The 17,860-nt window shown below is 27.2% G+C and overlaps 1 protein-coding gene across 4 annotated transcripts in view; it reads right to left on the minus strand.

Moving 5' to 3' along the window:
- The window catches only part of LOC107456958 (uncharacterized), a 28,348-nt gene extending 10,572 nt beyond the window's left edge, over positions 1–17,776 (minus strand). For 2 of the 4 annotated variants that reach the window (XM_043044817.3, XM_071181130.2), the window contains exons 1-9: positions 17,641–17,775; positions 14,058–14,128; positions 11,731–11,786; positions 9,633–9,815; positions 8,598–8,727; positions 7,700–7,800; positions 6,442–6,494; positions 4,909–5,035; positions 3,070–3,245 (exon numbers count right to left, since the gene is read on the minus strand). In XM_043044817.3, coding sequence (XP_042900751.2) covers positions 3,070–3,245; positions 4,909–5,035; positions 6,442–6,494; positions 7,700–7,800; positions 8,598–8,727; positions 9,633–9,786 — 741 coding nt within the window. In that variant the 5' untranslated portion in view covers positions 9,787–9,815; positions 11,731–11,786; positions 14,058–14,128; positions 17,641–17,775. Of the gene's footprint in view, positions 1–3,069; positions 3,246–4,908; positions 5,036–6,441; positions 6,495–7,699; positions 7,801–8,597; positions 8,728–9,632; positions 9,816–11,730; positions 11,787–14,057; positions 14,129–17,640 lie in introns of all 4 variants that reach the window. The other 2 variants (XM_016074957.4, XM_071181129.2) reach the window with 1 other exon arrangement.
- Positions 17,777–17,860: the final 84 nt, after the last annotated feature.

Genomic DNA, 17,860 nt, shown 5'->3' on the forward strand with positions numbered 1-17,860 from the left:
AATTGATCAGCTATCAAGTGCCTGAATAAATGTTTTATTTACATAAACACCTCAAAGATTATACTTCTGTTCTCTTTTTTTTACCCCAGTTGTGTTAAATACAGTCTTCAAATTGATAAGAAAATTAAAGAAATTTTCAATGGGGAAGAAGCATTGAGAGAAGTCATTTCAACTTGAGGGGTCTCATAACCTGTGTGGTCCAGATGAAAAGATCAAAAGATGCCGATGTCAGAATTATTTCAGGAGTGCAGTACCATTTTCTCTCCTTTCTTTACAAAGATAAGGCAAGGTGACAGGAGACAGATTGATTTTTCGGTGGTGAAATAGCTTAACAATATTTTTAGTTATGGATAAGGCAAAAAGTTTTATTTACATGCTTTAAAAATGGTGTAAAGTTGAATTTTTTTTGCTTGCAATTCATTTAGAAAAAGTAGTGTCCGGTTTGTAGAGATAAAAAACAACGTTTCAGGATCAAAATGACTGTCCGCGTCCGGTTACGGGAGTGTCCGCTTTGCGGAGAATGTACGTAATGGTTTATTCATAGAAGATTCCCGGGGAATTAAAAATATGTCCGTATTGAGAGGCGTCCGTTTTGTAGGAGTGTCCATAACAGGAGGTTTCACTGTATATACATTGTTAAAAGTGATTACTCAAATGTGAAATTCACGTATTGTAATATCGTATTAAAAGATGGATTTTTAAAAATTGTGCGGAATTTTGTAGAAATAATCATTGAAAAGGCGATCGAGAAACGAAGAAGATTTAATGGAATCTGTGCAAATTGAACGAATTAAAAAGTGATTACTCAAATTTGGAATTAATTTTATATTTTTTAAGAAAAAAATAGTTTAGAAGCTCCTGCTAAAAAAAGAAAACTAAAAAATTTAAGGAAAAAAAAATTAAAAAAAAGCTAGGAGTACAGAAAAGTCTCTCAATAGTCTCCTTTTCCTGAAAATAATTGCTTTTCTTTCTAAGCCTTTTCAGGCAAAAAATTGCATTTTAGTAGCCCATGGTATTATATGTATGTATAATATATCCTGCATGTGTAATATTAAGATATGTAAAAATAACATTTAAAGGCACTAAATTCATTAAGGATGATACACCTTAAGGTAACCATAAATAACTACAATATTGGTCATAAAGAGATTCAAGCTATACAAATCTCAAAACTTATGATGCTCAAAAACATAACTGTTTAAATTGGGTGACTTAAGTATAACTTATCATTTGAAAAATCAATAGAAAGCCTGAAGGAAATGGAAATATAAGATTCGCAGCAAATGTATAAAAAAAAAAAGGAATAAATTACTTTATTGAATTAGGAAATTTATCAGAGGTATTTTCAACATTAATAAAACTTATTTATAAATGACTCATTCACTCATAAATATCTAACAAGCTCATTTATAAATGATTATTTTGAAAACACCTTCATATTGACATTCTTTGTTACTCATTTTAAAACTTTTTTTAAAATAAATTATCTAATTCTCTTTAACCATAGCAAAATTTCATAAACAGAATGCAGGAAACCATACATTTAAATTTTTTACGCACCTTTTTCAAATTGTCAGCTCATTCGTACTTTTTAAAAATTTTATTTAAATGCTAATAAAAATGTTTAACAATAGTACTTTGGTAACATTTGCTTCTGTCTCTTGATGAAAAAAATAAAATAAATAAATAAAATGTATAAATTATATTTTTGTCGCATCTGCAAAAATAGTTAAAATCTGATGCTTTTACTTTATATTCCATACAACTAATCTTACATCTGTAGATTAAGTATAAAAAATAAATAAAAACAGATTTTTTAGATTTATAAGTATAATACTGCATAGTCAAACAAAACATTTAGAGTTTATTTGATCAAAACACAACAGTAACAGGCAAAGATTTAACTATTTATGTTAAAAATATGATTTTGAAGAATAAATAATAAGCAACACCAACACATTAAATTCTTATAAAAATAATTCAAAAGTGGAAAATTATAACAGCATTGGAAAACTGAACCATAGCAATGTGACAAACTTAAAATCAAAATTTAAAATTAGCACATTAGTTTAGGTACAGAAAAAAGACGATTTAACAAGCTAAATAGAAAATATTTAACGAATCTATAAGCAAATTAATTCCTTATTGTTTACTCAGAATCACTATTTCATTTCATTATGATATTTTCATATATTATGTGAAAGAAAATCACATTTTTTTTTATTTTATTCATAAAATAAATTTAAAAAACAAACAAATACAATGAAAAATATTAATCAACAATAGAAAAAAATTTGTAAAAAAAACGAAAAAACCAGAAGAAAAAAAACACTCCTAAAATGTTAGGTGTAAAAAATATTTTAAATACTTTAAAAAAGACCTGAAATACGAGCAAGAAAAAAGTGTATGCAGGAAGCTTAAACCATAGCATATATCTTTAAACGTTTTAATAAAAAACATCAGACTGAATTTTTTTTAAAATTGTGCAAACACGAATCTTGTTATGTGATTTTTAAATCACGTGAATAAATATTTTCGACAAGAGAGATTTATAGATCATGCAAATACAAATCTTGGTGTGAGCTTTTTTGTTTTGACAGGTTGAGAGTACGAATACCAATATGTTATTTTGAAATCGCATGAGTCTTGATGTGAGATTTTTAAACCATGATTATGAATCATGATGGGTAATTTTAAATTGTGTAACAGATCAAAATGCGTAAAGTTAAATCTTGTAAATACGAATTGCAACATGTGAATACAAATGACAATGGATAATTTTAATTTGTGTAATTATGAATCACAATGTGGGATTTTAAACCACTTTTGTTTAAATAAGAAAAAGCAACAAAAAAAAAAGGTCTTTGAGAATTTAAAAAAAAAAAAAAAAAAAGAGAAACCTTTTTTGAAAAGGCTGAATTTTTCTCTTTATTTAATTGAAAACAAAAACGGAATTTTATTAAAAGTGAGAAAAACTAATACTTTTTAATAAATTACTTTTTATGGAATTAATGACAAATGTTTTAAAAAGGTTCCAATTTTTCAGGCATGTGACAAAAATATACTCACATTAGCAACTATTTTTGCTTCTCCTTTTTGTGTGTCATAATAGATTTCACTTTGTTCAAGTAACAGAATAAGTTCAGCCCGCTCAGTCATTTCTTTTTCTAAGAGCTTAATCAACTCCTCCAGGCGAGTGACACTGTCATCAAAGTCTCGTTTAAACTTTTGACCATGAATTCGATCTAAAAGCGTTTTTAATATAACTGATAAATCTTTATTTCATAAAACTAAAAATGTATTTAATATTACTAAACATAAAAAATATCAGTAAAAAATATATATGCATAGATTAATAAAAAATATACATGTTGACTGCAATAAATCTAGCCCAACCAAAAATATTTATTTCTTACATACATACAGACGTTAACCATTTATTTATTTAGAGAGCAAAAATATCTACTCAGACACATTTTAACATCTTAAAAACTTTTTAACCATTTTTAAAATTTTAGATTAGATTGATAAAACCAACAGAATAATAAATTCTCAATAGTATAACTTCTGTTCATCTTGAATTAGAATATAATTGCTTTAGTTCAAGCAACAAGTAAAACAAATAACAAGACAGATTTAAGACTTCAACCAAGTTTAACGTAAATGTTCAAGGCCTGCTTATAGCTAAGTCGGTGGGTGGCTGTTGGTGCTTAGCACCACCTAATAGTGCTTTTACCTCTAAGTCTAGTCAGAAAGTTTCATAGATATGGAAGCATTACATAGGCAATTGAATACTTTCCCACACCAAAAGCTTCTATTTTAAAACAAGAGGTGAATTTTAGAGGCTTTCAAAGATTTCTTCCTCAAAATTGTACAATATAATAATTAATCATGAGTACAGGAAAAGAATTAATAAATAATTTTTTCCAATCAATAAATGCTCCAAGGGTCTAAAAAAGGCTGAGCTTCTTTCATAATAGTACAATGCAGAGTTTTTTTTACCTTTTGTCATAATAAAAAATATTTGGAGATGTCATCAAATGTTGCTCAGCCAACTTAGTTGCCAAATTATGATAAAATTGTTAAATAAATTGCGCAAATTATTATAAAATATATTTTACTGCAACAAGGGTTGGCAAGATTTTGCCGCAGGTGGAAAAAACCAGTTTAAAAACCGGTAAAAACCGTCCTGGCAAAAACAGGTTTTTGCCAAGCAAAGTGGCAAAAACCTATATTTTCCGAGAGGATAAAAACACATTCTTGATACAAAATTATTCCTGAAATTGAAATATATACTATAAATATATATAATAAAAAAAAATTAACAAAATTATTATTCCATAATTAAATCATAATGTATTAATATTTCATTTAAGTAAGTGTAAGATGAGTATAACTAATACCACCCGCCTTTTTTTGTGTGAAGTCAAGGGGAACTGGTTTGTGAGTTAAAAGGATCAAGGGAATTTAAATTGTGTGGTTTTGTTTGCATTTTAAAATAATATTGAGAAATGAGGTGACTATCAAAATCTATCTAATAAAACATTCATCTTAGCTTTCTTATGTCTCTCTTATGTATCAAAATTATTATTCCTTATGATTGATTTAAATTTGTTTCAAGCATTTTGTAATAGTATTTAATCAGCAATTTAGATAATTTGGTTTCTGCCGGTTTTTACCACTGTCCTGGCAAAAAACCCCTTTTGCCAGCAAAAACTCTAACCCTGACTGCAACTAACATAAAATTAAAATAAATGAAAAAGAGCACAAACAGTAAATCCATAAACTTATTGGAAATGAAGGAAGTATACATCGTCAAATGAGTTGAAAGAAAGTTTTCAAATTGCTTATTTTTTTTTTTTTTAAATTTAAAGATATATTAAAAAGGGTACCATAAATATAACCCACCTTTGAATTGTTGAACTATTTCAGCATCTGTTGCCTTAAGTTTACTCAGATTTATACTTTTCATCTTTTTATCTATCTCCACATCAAGTTTAGAGACATTTCTTATTTTATTGATAACAGAGTCAGGCTAAAATAAATAAAAATATGACATTTAATGTATCATTTTTATAAGTTATGCAACAGAATAAGGACTTACAACAGAAAAACTTGTCATTGATTTTAACCTTTCAATTATTAGTACACAAAAAAATATATCATAAATTAAAACTGGGTTAAAGTTTAAACAAAAATTGATGATGATGTAAAAAATCAAAAACTTGTATTTTTCTGAAAAGTTTAACTAACATACAACTCAGAGTTAAAACAAATAAAAAAACTTATGCTTAAAATGTAGAATTTTTAAAAATTTTTTTTAGAAACAAATGACAATACCAAAAGTTCCTAAATGTATGCAATATTTTTATACTTTCCTATATGTTCCATAATGGAATGATCGTAAGGTATAGTTCCCAGTAGATCACCTAAATCTAGCATCACTGGCTGCGGTCAGTGTGCAGGTGGGCAAATGCTTAGATCAGTCTTAGTGATCAATGGGGGACCAGTAAGGACCAATGATGGCGCTGTATAGGTCCTTGTTAAACTGTTCTACAGTAAAGTGCTCAATTTTGTGCACAGGTCATCAGACTATCAAAGCTGGTAAGCCAGCTCTTTCACAGGGGATCAAAATTATGATTGCATATCTGCAGATAATTTTTAGAGATGTTTCCCACATCGCCGCCAAAATCACACTGTGCAGCTTTAGTGTGACATAAAAGAATTCTTTTCTCACATAAATTATACGAAAAAAAAAAGAAAAAAAAGGGAAGAGATAGAAAGTATAAAAGTATCTTCATATTTTCCTTATAAGTATAATTTTACACTGATATATTTTTTGCTTATTTAAGCATAAATTTTAAACTAAAATGTCAAACAACTATATACTCAATCACAGGACTAAAAATAATATTTCTGACATTGAGTAAAAAACTTAAATCATTCTGACATTTGAACTACTTTGCACAGATAACATAATAAAACTTTTTGAAAGAAAAACACTGGAGAATATTTCAAAAAAGAAATTAAATTTATACATTTTAAATTCAAGAAAATGTTGTAGACCTTTAACTAAAATCTAAAAATTACATATTATGACCAAGTTATTACTCCATCAAAAAATTCTAAAATCAAAATTTGGTACACAAATTTTATGGTAAATAAAAGCATTAAACGGCAAAAAAAAAAAAAAAAACATTAGGAAACATGTTCAGAATTTAATACATTTAAATTCTAAACAGTTCCATAAATTCATGTAAATCAAATGGCTCATCAAAAATTTTCATAAATGAAAGCTTTCGTACAGAAAATGTTATAAATAATTAGAAAAATTTGATAGTTCAGATACAATAATCTGACTTACATTTAAATTACAACACAAATTAAGTTTTTGTATGAGTTTTTCAAAATGCATTAATAGACTAAAAAATTAGCATTTACCTTAAACTGTGCAAGTAATTTTGCTGGTGCAGATGCTGGAACTTTACTGTTAGCTGAAAAAGGATACCATCAATAGTTAAAACAAACAACATGAAACAATGATCATAGCTGCCAAAATGAAATGGTAAAAAAAAGCATCTTTTATACACATAAGCATGTTAATTTGCAAAATATTTGTAACTGACAAATAAACTTTTCTGAAACGTATTAAATATTTCGTCCCATAAAGGAATAATTAAGTTTATAATAAATTATAATTAAAGAATATATATAATTAAGGGGAAAAAAACATGTCTTGTTCAATGCTTTTCAGAAATTTTATACAATTCTCAAAAATCTACAGAAATTTGAAAAATACCTAATTAAAAAAGTAGCCTATTGGAAAATTTAATACAGTAGCTAGTATTAAATAAATAATTCCAAAAAAAACTGAAGCGATAAGATATTACCTGATAAAAACTTCATTCGACTCAAAAATTTATTTTCTATTTTTATACTTTTGAAGCGAGTGAAGTTTTCAATCAGGTAACAGTCAAGGTTGGCAAATTTCTGCCAAGATTGTTAAAGCCACTGGTAGAAACTGGTTAAAACTGGCATGGCAGAAACCCTTTTCAGCCACATTTGTGGCAGAAATTCAGAAAATGACATAAAAGTAAGTACTGAGTTTGACATACAATGGATAATTCATAGAAAAAAACAATTAATTGTTAAACAACGTACAATTTACAAATATTTTAACCACTGAAATTGCTGTTTACATTCTAACCAATTATATTGCCTCTAACATACAGTAAAGATTAAAACTGCTACTTTTATAATAATTGGATTGTTGTCATGCAAATTATGTCTGTAAGAAAAAAACTATTTGAGAATAGCTCTATTCAGTTAAAAGATAATAATTACTGACTTTCAGAGTTTAATATAAAACTAAAATCTAGCATTTATATTTATTATTACATTACTTTATTCTTTATTTAACATAAATATTTGATATACTGCACTCTTTATATTGAATGTAAACAAAATAATATAAATTTACAAACAATGAATCAAAAAGTTTGTTACAGTTACATTTTTCAGTTTACTTAAACAAAATGTCATTAGACAATTACTAGAACTAATATAGAAATTTTTTTAGTTTCTGCCAGTTTTTGCCGGTTATAACCAGTTTCTGCCGGCAAAAAACCAACCCTGGTAACAGTAGGTATTATCAAAAAATAATTCAGACAAAACAATAGCATATAAATAGAGAAATTACCCAAAATAGCCCTGAGATCTGCAATAAACTCAGGAGTGTAGACATTTCTTTGTTCCCAAATATTGAAAACTCGTTGGATGGAAGGTCTAATGCTGTCATCTCTACAAAAGGGCACAAAAGAGTTTAATTACAAGTTGGGAAGGTTTTAGAAATAAAGATATAATCCATAAACCTAATCTGTCTAAAACTGTCTGTCCTCAGTTAGATCATGCAATAGATGTATTTTAAAAATGCTAAAGTTTAAGAAATTAAGAAAAATATTAACAGATCATACTAAATTAACAACTTTTAAACTAAACTATAATTACTAAAAGGATTTTAACTTTAGAAATAAAATATTCAAAATTAAATTATAAACAGTAAGTTTTATATTCATAACACAAAACAGTTAAAAAAATTTTAAAATTAAATTTAAATTAAAATAATCTTAATTTGTTTTAAATATGCTCTCAATTGTGGAACCTTAAAAGATGTCGAGCTTTTAATTTTATGCTGAACTTTAAATTTTAACAATGTAATTTTATAAATTTATTAAATTAAAGTCAAATAAAATTTAATTATAATTCCACTTATTTATGAGTGTTGACATTGAAAACCCTTTTAAAGCACAATTAATACATGAATTTCAGTTTCTCATGACACTGATATATAATTTTGAACAGTTCTAGACATTAAAACCATCTGTTAAAAGCCAGTTCCCCAAAAACACAGAAAATGCCGACTGGCCCTTACTTACAGTAACAAAATTAATTTATTTAACAAAATAAATGTTAAGTCATCATAAAAAACAGAACAAGGAATTTCAAAAATTTTATAAGAAAAAAAATTTAAAAATTTTCATATTTTAAAATTTTATAATTTTTTTCAAAAATTTTATAAATTAAGAATAAATTTATACCTAACTAACAAGGTGGCTTCTCTCAGAACTTCAGCAAAGGAATTCACAAATTGCAAGAAACCTTTTCTTTTACTGTTCTGCACAACATCATTTGCTAGGTAAAATAAGGTCAATCTATGGCTGATTTTTGCTGGAAAAAAAGGACATAAAATATTATTTTAAATGTGTGATGTAGGATTTTCATTGCAATGTAAAGAGAGAAAAAAAAACAATAAAGAAAAATAAACAGACGATAAGTGTACCTTGGAAACAAAAATCTAATTTTTGAAGACAGCAAATTTCAGATTTTATAAAACTTTATTTTATAATTATAATCTATAACTATCAGATAATTTTTCGACTATTAATAAATAAATAATAGCTAAAAACTATTTTTACGTGGAATGATCTTTAGATAAATGCATTTTACAATTGAGTGTAAACGTTTATTGATCCCCATAAAATATGAATCCCCTTTATAATATAGATATCCCCTTATAATAAAGATATGACAAAATAAGTAAAATTAACATTAAGGGGTGCAAACTTTGGACTGCTCTCCTGACCAAACTATTGAGACCATATTTCCCTGATTGTCGTCACCTCTTATATTTTGAGGGTTAGATCGGGGAAAAAAGTATGTTGATTTTGAGAAATTTTGTGATTGTGTCTGATTTCATAAACTTTGTCTGTATTAATTAGCATACTTAAGGTCACCCAAATGAACCATTAAGAGTGAGTCGCTAGTACATGAAAATCTAATCATTATAGTAAAAGTTATTTAGGGTGATTCTTTCTTCTTTTTTTTTAATCTTGTACACTGTGCATGTTCCATACACTATAGCAAAATTGAATGTACAACCATTATTTAATCCAATATTGCTGTTTAAATTTTTTATTAACAATAACTGTAACAACAAGACATTTAAAGTTGAGACACAAGTAAATCTACTATATATCTCCAAAAGAGGACCAGAAAAATTTGCATTTTCTTCTAAGTTTAAATTTATCAGCACAAAATAAACCAATATTTGGAAAAATTGTAAAAATTTTAACCTTTCTGCAGGACTTTCATCCAAGAGCCAACAATCTTCTGATGATGTGCTTTGTGATGCAAAACCCACAGTGAGAGTGTCTGTATGCTATCCTGAGTGTTAGTTGCTGTCTGGAATTTTTTCTCCAGATTTGCCTCAGACATTGAGCTTGACATCTTCCCTTTTGACTTCAGCAAACTTTTATCTAAAAGGAAAATGAACAAATAAACCTCTGCAATAATTATAAATCTTTAAAAGTGATTCTGCTAGATTTTCGAAATTACAGGTCCTCAGTACCCTGTGCTTCGGAATTTCAGGGTCTTATTTAACAAAAATGTGCCCTGTTTAAAATACAGTAGGGAACCAATTATCCGGAACGATCGGGACCATCGCTATTCCGGATAACTGATTTTTCCGGTTTTCTGAATCGCTACAAAAAGCCGTATTTTTATTATTAAACCCAACTAAAAGAAAAAAAATATTTGGAAATAATTTGAAAAAAATAGAAAAAACGATGAAGTAATACAGTAATGATTATTTCCAAAATGATGGTAAGGTAAACATCTATCAAAAAAGAAAGAAAAATCCTAAAATCGTATAGGGAAAAAAAAATTTTATAAAAAAATTTTGGGAAAATTTATCGAAGTTCGTTCCGGTTTTTTGGTTTTCCGATTTCCGGATAACGGGTTCTGTACTGTAATACAGATCCCCACTTTATGTGTAAAAACTTATTAATTTATAATTAGGCGATTGATTATGATTAATTAATTCAGTTATAATAATTCATCCAAGACTTAAAATCAAAATTTCCATATAATTTCAAATCATAAATATTTTCTCCTTCTGCTTGCAATGAAAAGAAGTTTCACTCAATTTTGCCTTTATAGATATGCGGTATTATTTTTCCCCTTTCTCCACCCCCACCCTATTTTTGGTGATGGGGAAATTACACATCCTGGGAAAGCAAGAACTATTTTTTTCACACCCCCTTAGGATTCTCAGTATATTTGACACTCTATAGCGGTTAAGCAGAATAGCTGGCTTAGTAAAAAAAAATTTAAAAAAGATTTGATAGTAAAAACTCTACAGAGAAAAAGTTTTAAATAAAAAAAAGCAAAGTTGCACTACATATTAAGGTTAATTACAACAATTGGGTATTCAGAAAAGAGAAACTCATAATAGGATGGCTTATAAAAAAATTATACTTCAAGAAATTTTGAACTTTATAGACCCTTGTTTACCAGATAGTTCCATAAATTAAAGATTTATGAAAGCAAAACAGATAATAGGCTGTCTCGCAAAAAATATGCTCAGATTTCTAACAATTTTAAACTTTTGTAGTTCCTCATTTACCAGTTAGTTCTAACAATTAATCATTCATAAAAGCAAAAAAATTATAGACAGTCTTACAAAAAAAAAAAAAAAAAAAAAATAGAAATTAAGAACTTTTTTTAGATTCTTTTTACTCTTATTGTTGTTTTCTTTAGATGCATGCAATTGTCGGAAAGTAAAAATCACTATTTAAAAAAAATAAATAATAATAATAGATGTTCTCAATCAGTATTGTACCAAAAGAAATTTTGAACAAAAATTCAAAGCGACATTATGGAAATTCTTTCACTTTATAGGCCAATCATTGTTATCTCTTTTAATACAATTTTTTCTCAATGATTGCATTGCGCTTTCTTGGGTAGATATAAAAAAAGAAAGTGACATACATGCGAAGTGTACCAGCAACTGTCTAAGCAAAATTAAATTTTTCAAAAAGATAAGTTAAAGTATAGCAAATAAATACGACATTTTACTTATTTTACTTCTAAAGTGTATAAAATAATTCTTAGAACTTAGTGCAAAGCTGCAAATAATAAATTCTATTAACCCATTGACTGCAAATACCTCACATTCTCACGGAGGTGAAATTTTGAGAGCTACTTATAATGACAAACATCTTACTAGCATGTTACTTGTTTTTCTATTCACTCTACGTTAAGAAAAAATAACATAATCCTCCTGCAGTCAATGGGTTAAAGGGGTCGTATTTGGCAAGTAAGCCATACATAGTTGACTCCCATCTTAAGTTAAATAACTAATTTAGATATCAGGCCAAATACTTTACTTACAAAAATATTAATTCCAAATGAAAGTAATACAGCATATCGGGAAGACATTTTAGCACCTAAAAAATAAAAAAAAATCATTCACTGAAAAAACGCTCTAGCCATCAAATTTATAATACGTTTTCCTTAATTTCCTGAAATGAATACATTAACAAAAAATTTTTTGCAGCTGATTTAGGTTCTTCCTACATGTGCCCATCAAAAAGTCACTGACCAGTGGAATCGGTGGTTTTCAGCCATTAATTTTTCATGTACAGAATCATATATATATGACAACATTGAAATTTCTTTGACATTTAAAATGACCACTACTAAATACCTAAATCTTTTCTTTTTTTTTTACTCTTTAAGCATTTCTAAAAACAATTTTAAAATGTTTTTTGATAGAAACGAGAAATAACAGTAGGAAAGAAATCTCATCTTTCCTCTCTTTCAACAAGTTATTGTGAAACTAAATCTTCTCTCAGTAAAAGAAAATGTACAAACAAAAGTAAAAGAACATAATTCAAATCAGAAATGCTGTAAGCAAAATTTTTTAGTAGTACAATTGCAGGATGATAAGAAGGCAATAAGGGCTAGTTTTAATTTAAGAAAAAGTTAGAGCATTGAGTAATCAATTTAATTGTATCAATATATAACAAAGTATAAGATTTGAGTGTAATAATTTTTATTTAGTAACGATATCAAAGTGTTATTTTATTTAATAGTAAATCCATGCATACTTTTATTAATATTATATACTTATCTAGAATTAAGCAGTATATGCACCTTAAAATTGCGCTTATTTGAATTTCATTTATGCTAACTGTATATACTGTGCTGTTATACTTCTGATCATTTATAGCTTGTTTGGAAAATTGGCATCATTTAATCATATTTCACAAAAATATTTATATATAGATTATTGTGTAATATGATCCAATAAAATATTTATATAAATAGAAAGACTTAGATAGCAAAACTTCAGTTTTAATTAAACAAAACTTATAACTTTGCAGAAATGAATTAGTAATTAATCACTTGAAAAGCCCTGTTAAAAAAATCCAAGTTATCAGCACTTGATCTTTTTATCAATTCAGGGATTTACAATGGGAACTTGTTGTCTTGGCTGCTTCTTAACAAGCTCAGAAATACATCAAAACATTAGATCAAGATTTAAAAAAAAAAAAAAAAAAAAAAAAAGCAAAAAGAGGAAAAATGATGGGGGGAAAAAGAAGCTGAAAATAACAAATGAAAGGAAGAATTTCATGGTCTGAATCAAAACAGCTTGATCACTCATCACAAAAAGTGAGATTTTTTGTTTAATAGCTTTGAATGAACGAAGAACCTGGAAAACCAAGCCAAGAAAAGTTTTTTACACTTCTCAGTCAAAAGAGATCCCATAATAAAAACGCCCATAAAGTGAAAAGAGAATTTCAAAAAAAGATAAACAGAAATTTTTTCTTCTTCACAGTTCTAAAATGCAATTATAACATTGAGAATCCGGGCTTCTCCTTACTGTACTAGAAAAAAAACAGTAAAAGAATTAAGCCTGTAAGAAATACTTCGTTAAAATGTTGCGCTATAACTAAAACGGAAAAACAGTAAAAACGAAACAAAAATTCTCAGTTAAAAAAAAATAAATAAAAAATTTAAGAAAAAAAAAATCAGAAGTACAAAACTTATGGTTCAGTATAAAGTAATCTAGTTAAAATTCTTCTAGTTTTGCTTTTCCATTCGTCTTTCTGAACATAAATTAGTCTTAGAACTTAACAAATATGAGTAAAAACTGTCTATAATTATATATAGTAAAAAAAAAAAAAAAAATTTAGATTATTCTTTTAGACTAAGTCTACTCAAATCCCCCCCCCCCCAAAAAAAACCTCGTCCAAACATACTTTGCTGAATATTTGGATAAATATCTGGCTAATTATTTAGGCAAATGAATAGAGGGTTGAATATTCATTACACCTCTATTTCTGAGACTTAATTAAAACTTTTAAATGAAAATGAAACTTTATAAATTACAACGTAAATGCAAATTTAATGCTATGTAAACAGTTTATGCTACATAAAAAAATTAAATTTTATATAAAAAAATTACATTTTATATATAAAAAAACAGTTTATCATTAATTTTATGAACTTAATTACACCACTAATATTCTTTCATTCACAAAATATTACTATACTAATCAAGACTTAACGCACATTGCAGCAACAACTTTTTTAGTGGAAATAACTCTAACAGAATATGAAATTCTGAGAATTTATTTATTAAAAAGTTATTAATGTCTCAGTAAGGAAAAAAATAATTTAAAAGCTACTTTAAATATCAAAATAATAGTTACCTCTTTTCATCATAAGGCCAGGTTATTGCATGTTTATACAGTTATTATAAAAAATCAAACAAATGTTTCATCTGTAACATAAATAAAAACAGATATCAATAATTGAATAGAGAGAAAAAAAGACATAATTCAATTAACAGTAAAAACAAATATCAGTGGGTTTTCTTTGAAATAGGAATCGGCAGACGAAGCTCCAATTCAGTTCCAAAATTTTTGTATAACTGTTGATTTTTGATACTATCTAAGTTTAACCTCAAAATTCTTAATTTTTGTAAAAATCTTGAAATTTCAAAAAAGTTTTGTTAGAAAATTAGTCATAACAACACAAATTAAAAACTTCACGAAGAATCACAATTCCTTAATATTCAATTCATCATTCTCACAATTTACTGACACAAGACTCAAAACTCTAAAAATGATTTCTCAGAAATTTGATGACCGCTGTGTCTAGTTTAACAGGTTCGAATAAAGGCGGAAAAGAAACTTTAACAGCTCCAGAAACAACTTTTGCACTTAAATTTAATAATCTGTGTAACAGCTTTAACTTTATAGGTCATATTTTTCTATCGTATATGTATATAGTTTTGTACCATATTTATGAGAATGGTTTAATAAGTTTAAAAGAAGTTACATGATAGAAAAAAGCTGCAAACCTAGAATCAAGAATATAAGCAAGATAAGACATAATAGAAATGTAACAAACAGGAAATGCAGTGTTTTCTATAGGGGGGTATACAGAAAATTCTAGCATCATGCCACAATTTTTTTCATAATATTTAGTCCCTTCACATGATTAAAATTACAATTGGAAAACATAATTTAGATTTCTTCCCCTTTAACTCGGCATTTTGTATTACAGCAACATTACTCCCATTAAATTATAATTTAAAATTTCTCTGTTAATTTATCAATTGCTTATAGGTACTTTTATATTTAGAATTAAAAAAAATAAAAAAAACACATTTTTTTCTATTTATCATTGAAAAAAAAAAAAAAACATTTTTGATACACACAATAAATGTATATTTAAGTAAGGAGCACAATTAATGATTATTTTCAACATGAGGGCATATTTCTGTATAATTTTGAGAAGACTGCAACAATATATACAGATAATAAATTTCTTTTTTTTTTCATGACGTAATAAAAGAATTGCTTAGTTAGTGCACAAAAAGCAAGGCAAAAAGAGCTTAAAATTGTGGTTGTCATTAATTTAATTAACATTCATAAAGCGTAAAAATAATAATAAATTAAAAAATAAGTAAGGTGATCATAACTATCTCTTAGCTATATTCGAGGTAAAGAAACTTAAAATTCTTTCCTGTAATAAGTTTTAATCAATTTGAAAAAGGTTCAGTTCTAAGGGTATTTCTGGATCAGTACATGTTTGTCCAAACTACCATCGTCAAGGGGCCATAGAGTTTTTTTTTATTTTTTACTTTCAAACTTTTTTTTTAAAAAAAATATGCAGTGGTTTGCTTAAAGAAGATAATGAGCTATACTCTTAGAAATAATTTCATTATGCAATGTTTTTTTTAAAATAGTTTTTCGATACCACAATCTGGTTTCACCAAAATTGTTAGACTTTTTTACTGCAGAAACCTATACAGAAATACGGTTTTGAACAGCACATACGGCAATTTAAAGATACAAATTATTATGTAATACAAAACTCAATTTACAATGATGCATTTCTAATAATTATATTTTGCATATCGAAAAAATAATATATATATCCAAGTGGAAATTGAATATTACATGCATATGTCTGAAGTGGAATATTTCCCAACCACACCTTATGCGCCAACTGCCATCATTGAGGCGCCAAAGGGTATATTGTACTTGCAAATAATTAGAGAAAAATATATGTTATAATTTCTTCAGGGAGTTAGTCAGAAGTTATAATACCTAGGCCCCTGTGGCAGAAATTTTTTGGACTTTCTGCAGCAAATCCCTCTAGCACTAATATCTTCTGCAAAATACTTTTAATAATAACAAATTTACATGTTACTAATTTAAAGTAACAGAACTATGTGTTCATGAAAAAAAACATTTATTTAGATAAAAGATAACTCAAATGCGTGATTTAAAACTTTCCAGTGCATAATTTTTAAAAAAATATTGGATCTATTTTATTTCAAACAAATTCAAAAAAAAAAAAAAAAAGCAAGACATTATTTTTCTACAAATCTACATTTGAGACGTAATCCCCACTCTTAGTCAAATTTTAATAAAAGTCAAATATGGTGTACTTGAGAAAAAAAATATGAATGAAAAAACTTTATTTCTAGAATGGAACTATCTTTTTAACTTTTGCGATTCCCCCCCCCCTTATATTTTTTAATTTAAATTCTAGCTGAAGTCAGTCATTATCGAAATTTTTTACTCTGAAATAAGAATCGAAAAATCATAAGCATTTCGTTTCGCTCCGATGTGGGTGATAGGAATCTTATGAAAAAGGAAATAATAATTTTGTTACATAACATACATAGAAATATAATAATTCTGAAGAAAAAAATCATTTGAAAATCATGGTAGAAAAGAAAACCAAAGTTTTTTTACTTCAACATTCTATATTCTTCATTATTCCTGAACAATAATGGAAACATCATGAGAATTTCTTTCTAATTGAATAAGTGAAAAAGGCCTATTTTACATATAATTTTAGAGAAGAAATAAATCTCTGCAGAAAAGAAATCCATCTTTTTTTATTTCCTAAAGGAAAATTTTTTTTGCAAGAACTCTGTAACGTTCTACAACAATGTCACCATGATTCTGCCACAAGGCGCCAGGTACTGGCAACTTCTGAGCAGTGGTCCACCAGAAATTAAAAAAAGATCACATTAAGGACCAACTCAAAGGATATAGTTCGTAGTCACTTCTTGGCAAACCTCGGCATGTTTTTTTGTTTTTTTTTTAAAAATTTCAATTTAAAACACTTCAATTTGGAAATATCTATTGGTTACTGGCATGACAGACCAAAATACGAAAATATCTCCCTCCAAAAAAAAATTTTTATGCCACTGGCAGTTTCTTTAGGCTTAAATATTGAAACGATGATATTACTTGAAAATCTTCGCACATGCCGTCTATTGTCTGTGATGCTGCTAGCATTAATCATGTTTATGAAAACTATTATTGTCCACTCACGTCCGATCCTCCTATTAAAATCACGTCTTATCCTGTCAAAAAATGAATTTAACGATCGTCATAATTTAAGATTAGTTTGTATAACTCTATCCAAAAAAACATTACTAACAGGTAAACCGAGAATGTTGAATTAAAAATTAGAATCGTAAAAAAATTATCTTTATACCAAAATACACCAGAATAACTTGCAACATAAAGAATAGTACTTAAACTTTCAAAACAATTGACAGTACTGAATGCAATCTTATAAACACACATTAATATAGCACAATTCATTTTGCGAATAAAAACAGAGATCAAATAAAAACATATGTTAGATTTACGTTTATTTATGTTTTAGAAGGTGCGAAACAGTAAATCGATTTAACTATTGAACGTGCAAAAAAGTGAGTAAAGCTGTAGAGTATATTTTAAATATTTAATTTATACATACAAAATATGGCTCGAAGATGTGTGATGTCAAGCTGCTTCTTGTTTACTATCGAATTGACAATCGTTGTGAAAATTTATTATGGACACTCATTAACTCATCGCCATATTTGTTTGCCTACATGACCTTCGACTCCAAATGTTGCCAAAAACACATGTCGAAAAGATTAGTTTTATTTTTAAATTTCAGTTTTGGTTCAGGAGTTGATTTTGGATTACAATTG

Source organism: Parasteatoda tepidariorum, chromosome 8, assembly GCF_982258835.1.
Source record: "Parasteatoda tepidariorum strain Cologne lab strain chromosome 8, Ptep-v5.0, whole genome shotgun sequence".
Lineage (NCBI taxonomy): Eukaryota > Metazoa > Arthropoda > Arachnida > Araneae > Theridiidae > Parasteatoda > Parasteatoda tepidariorum.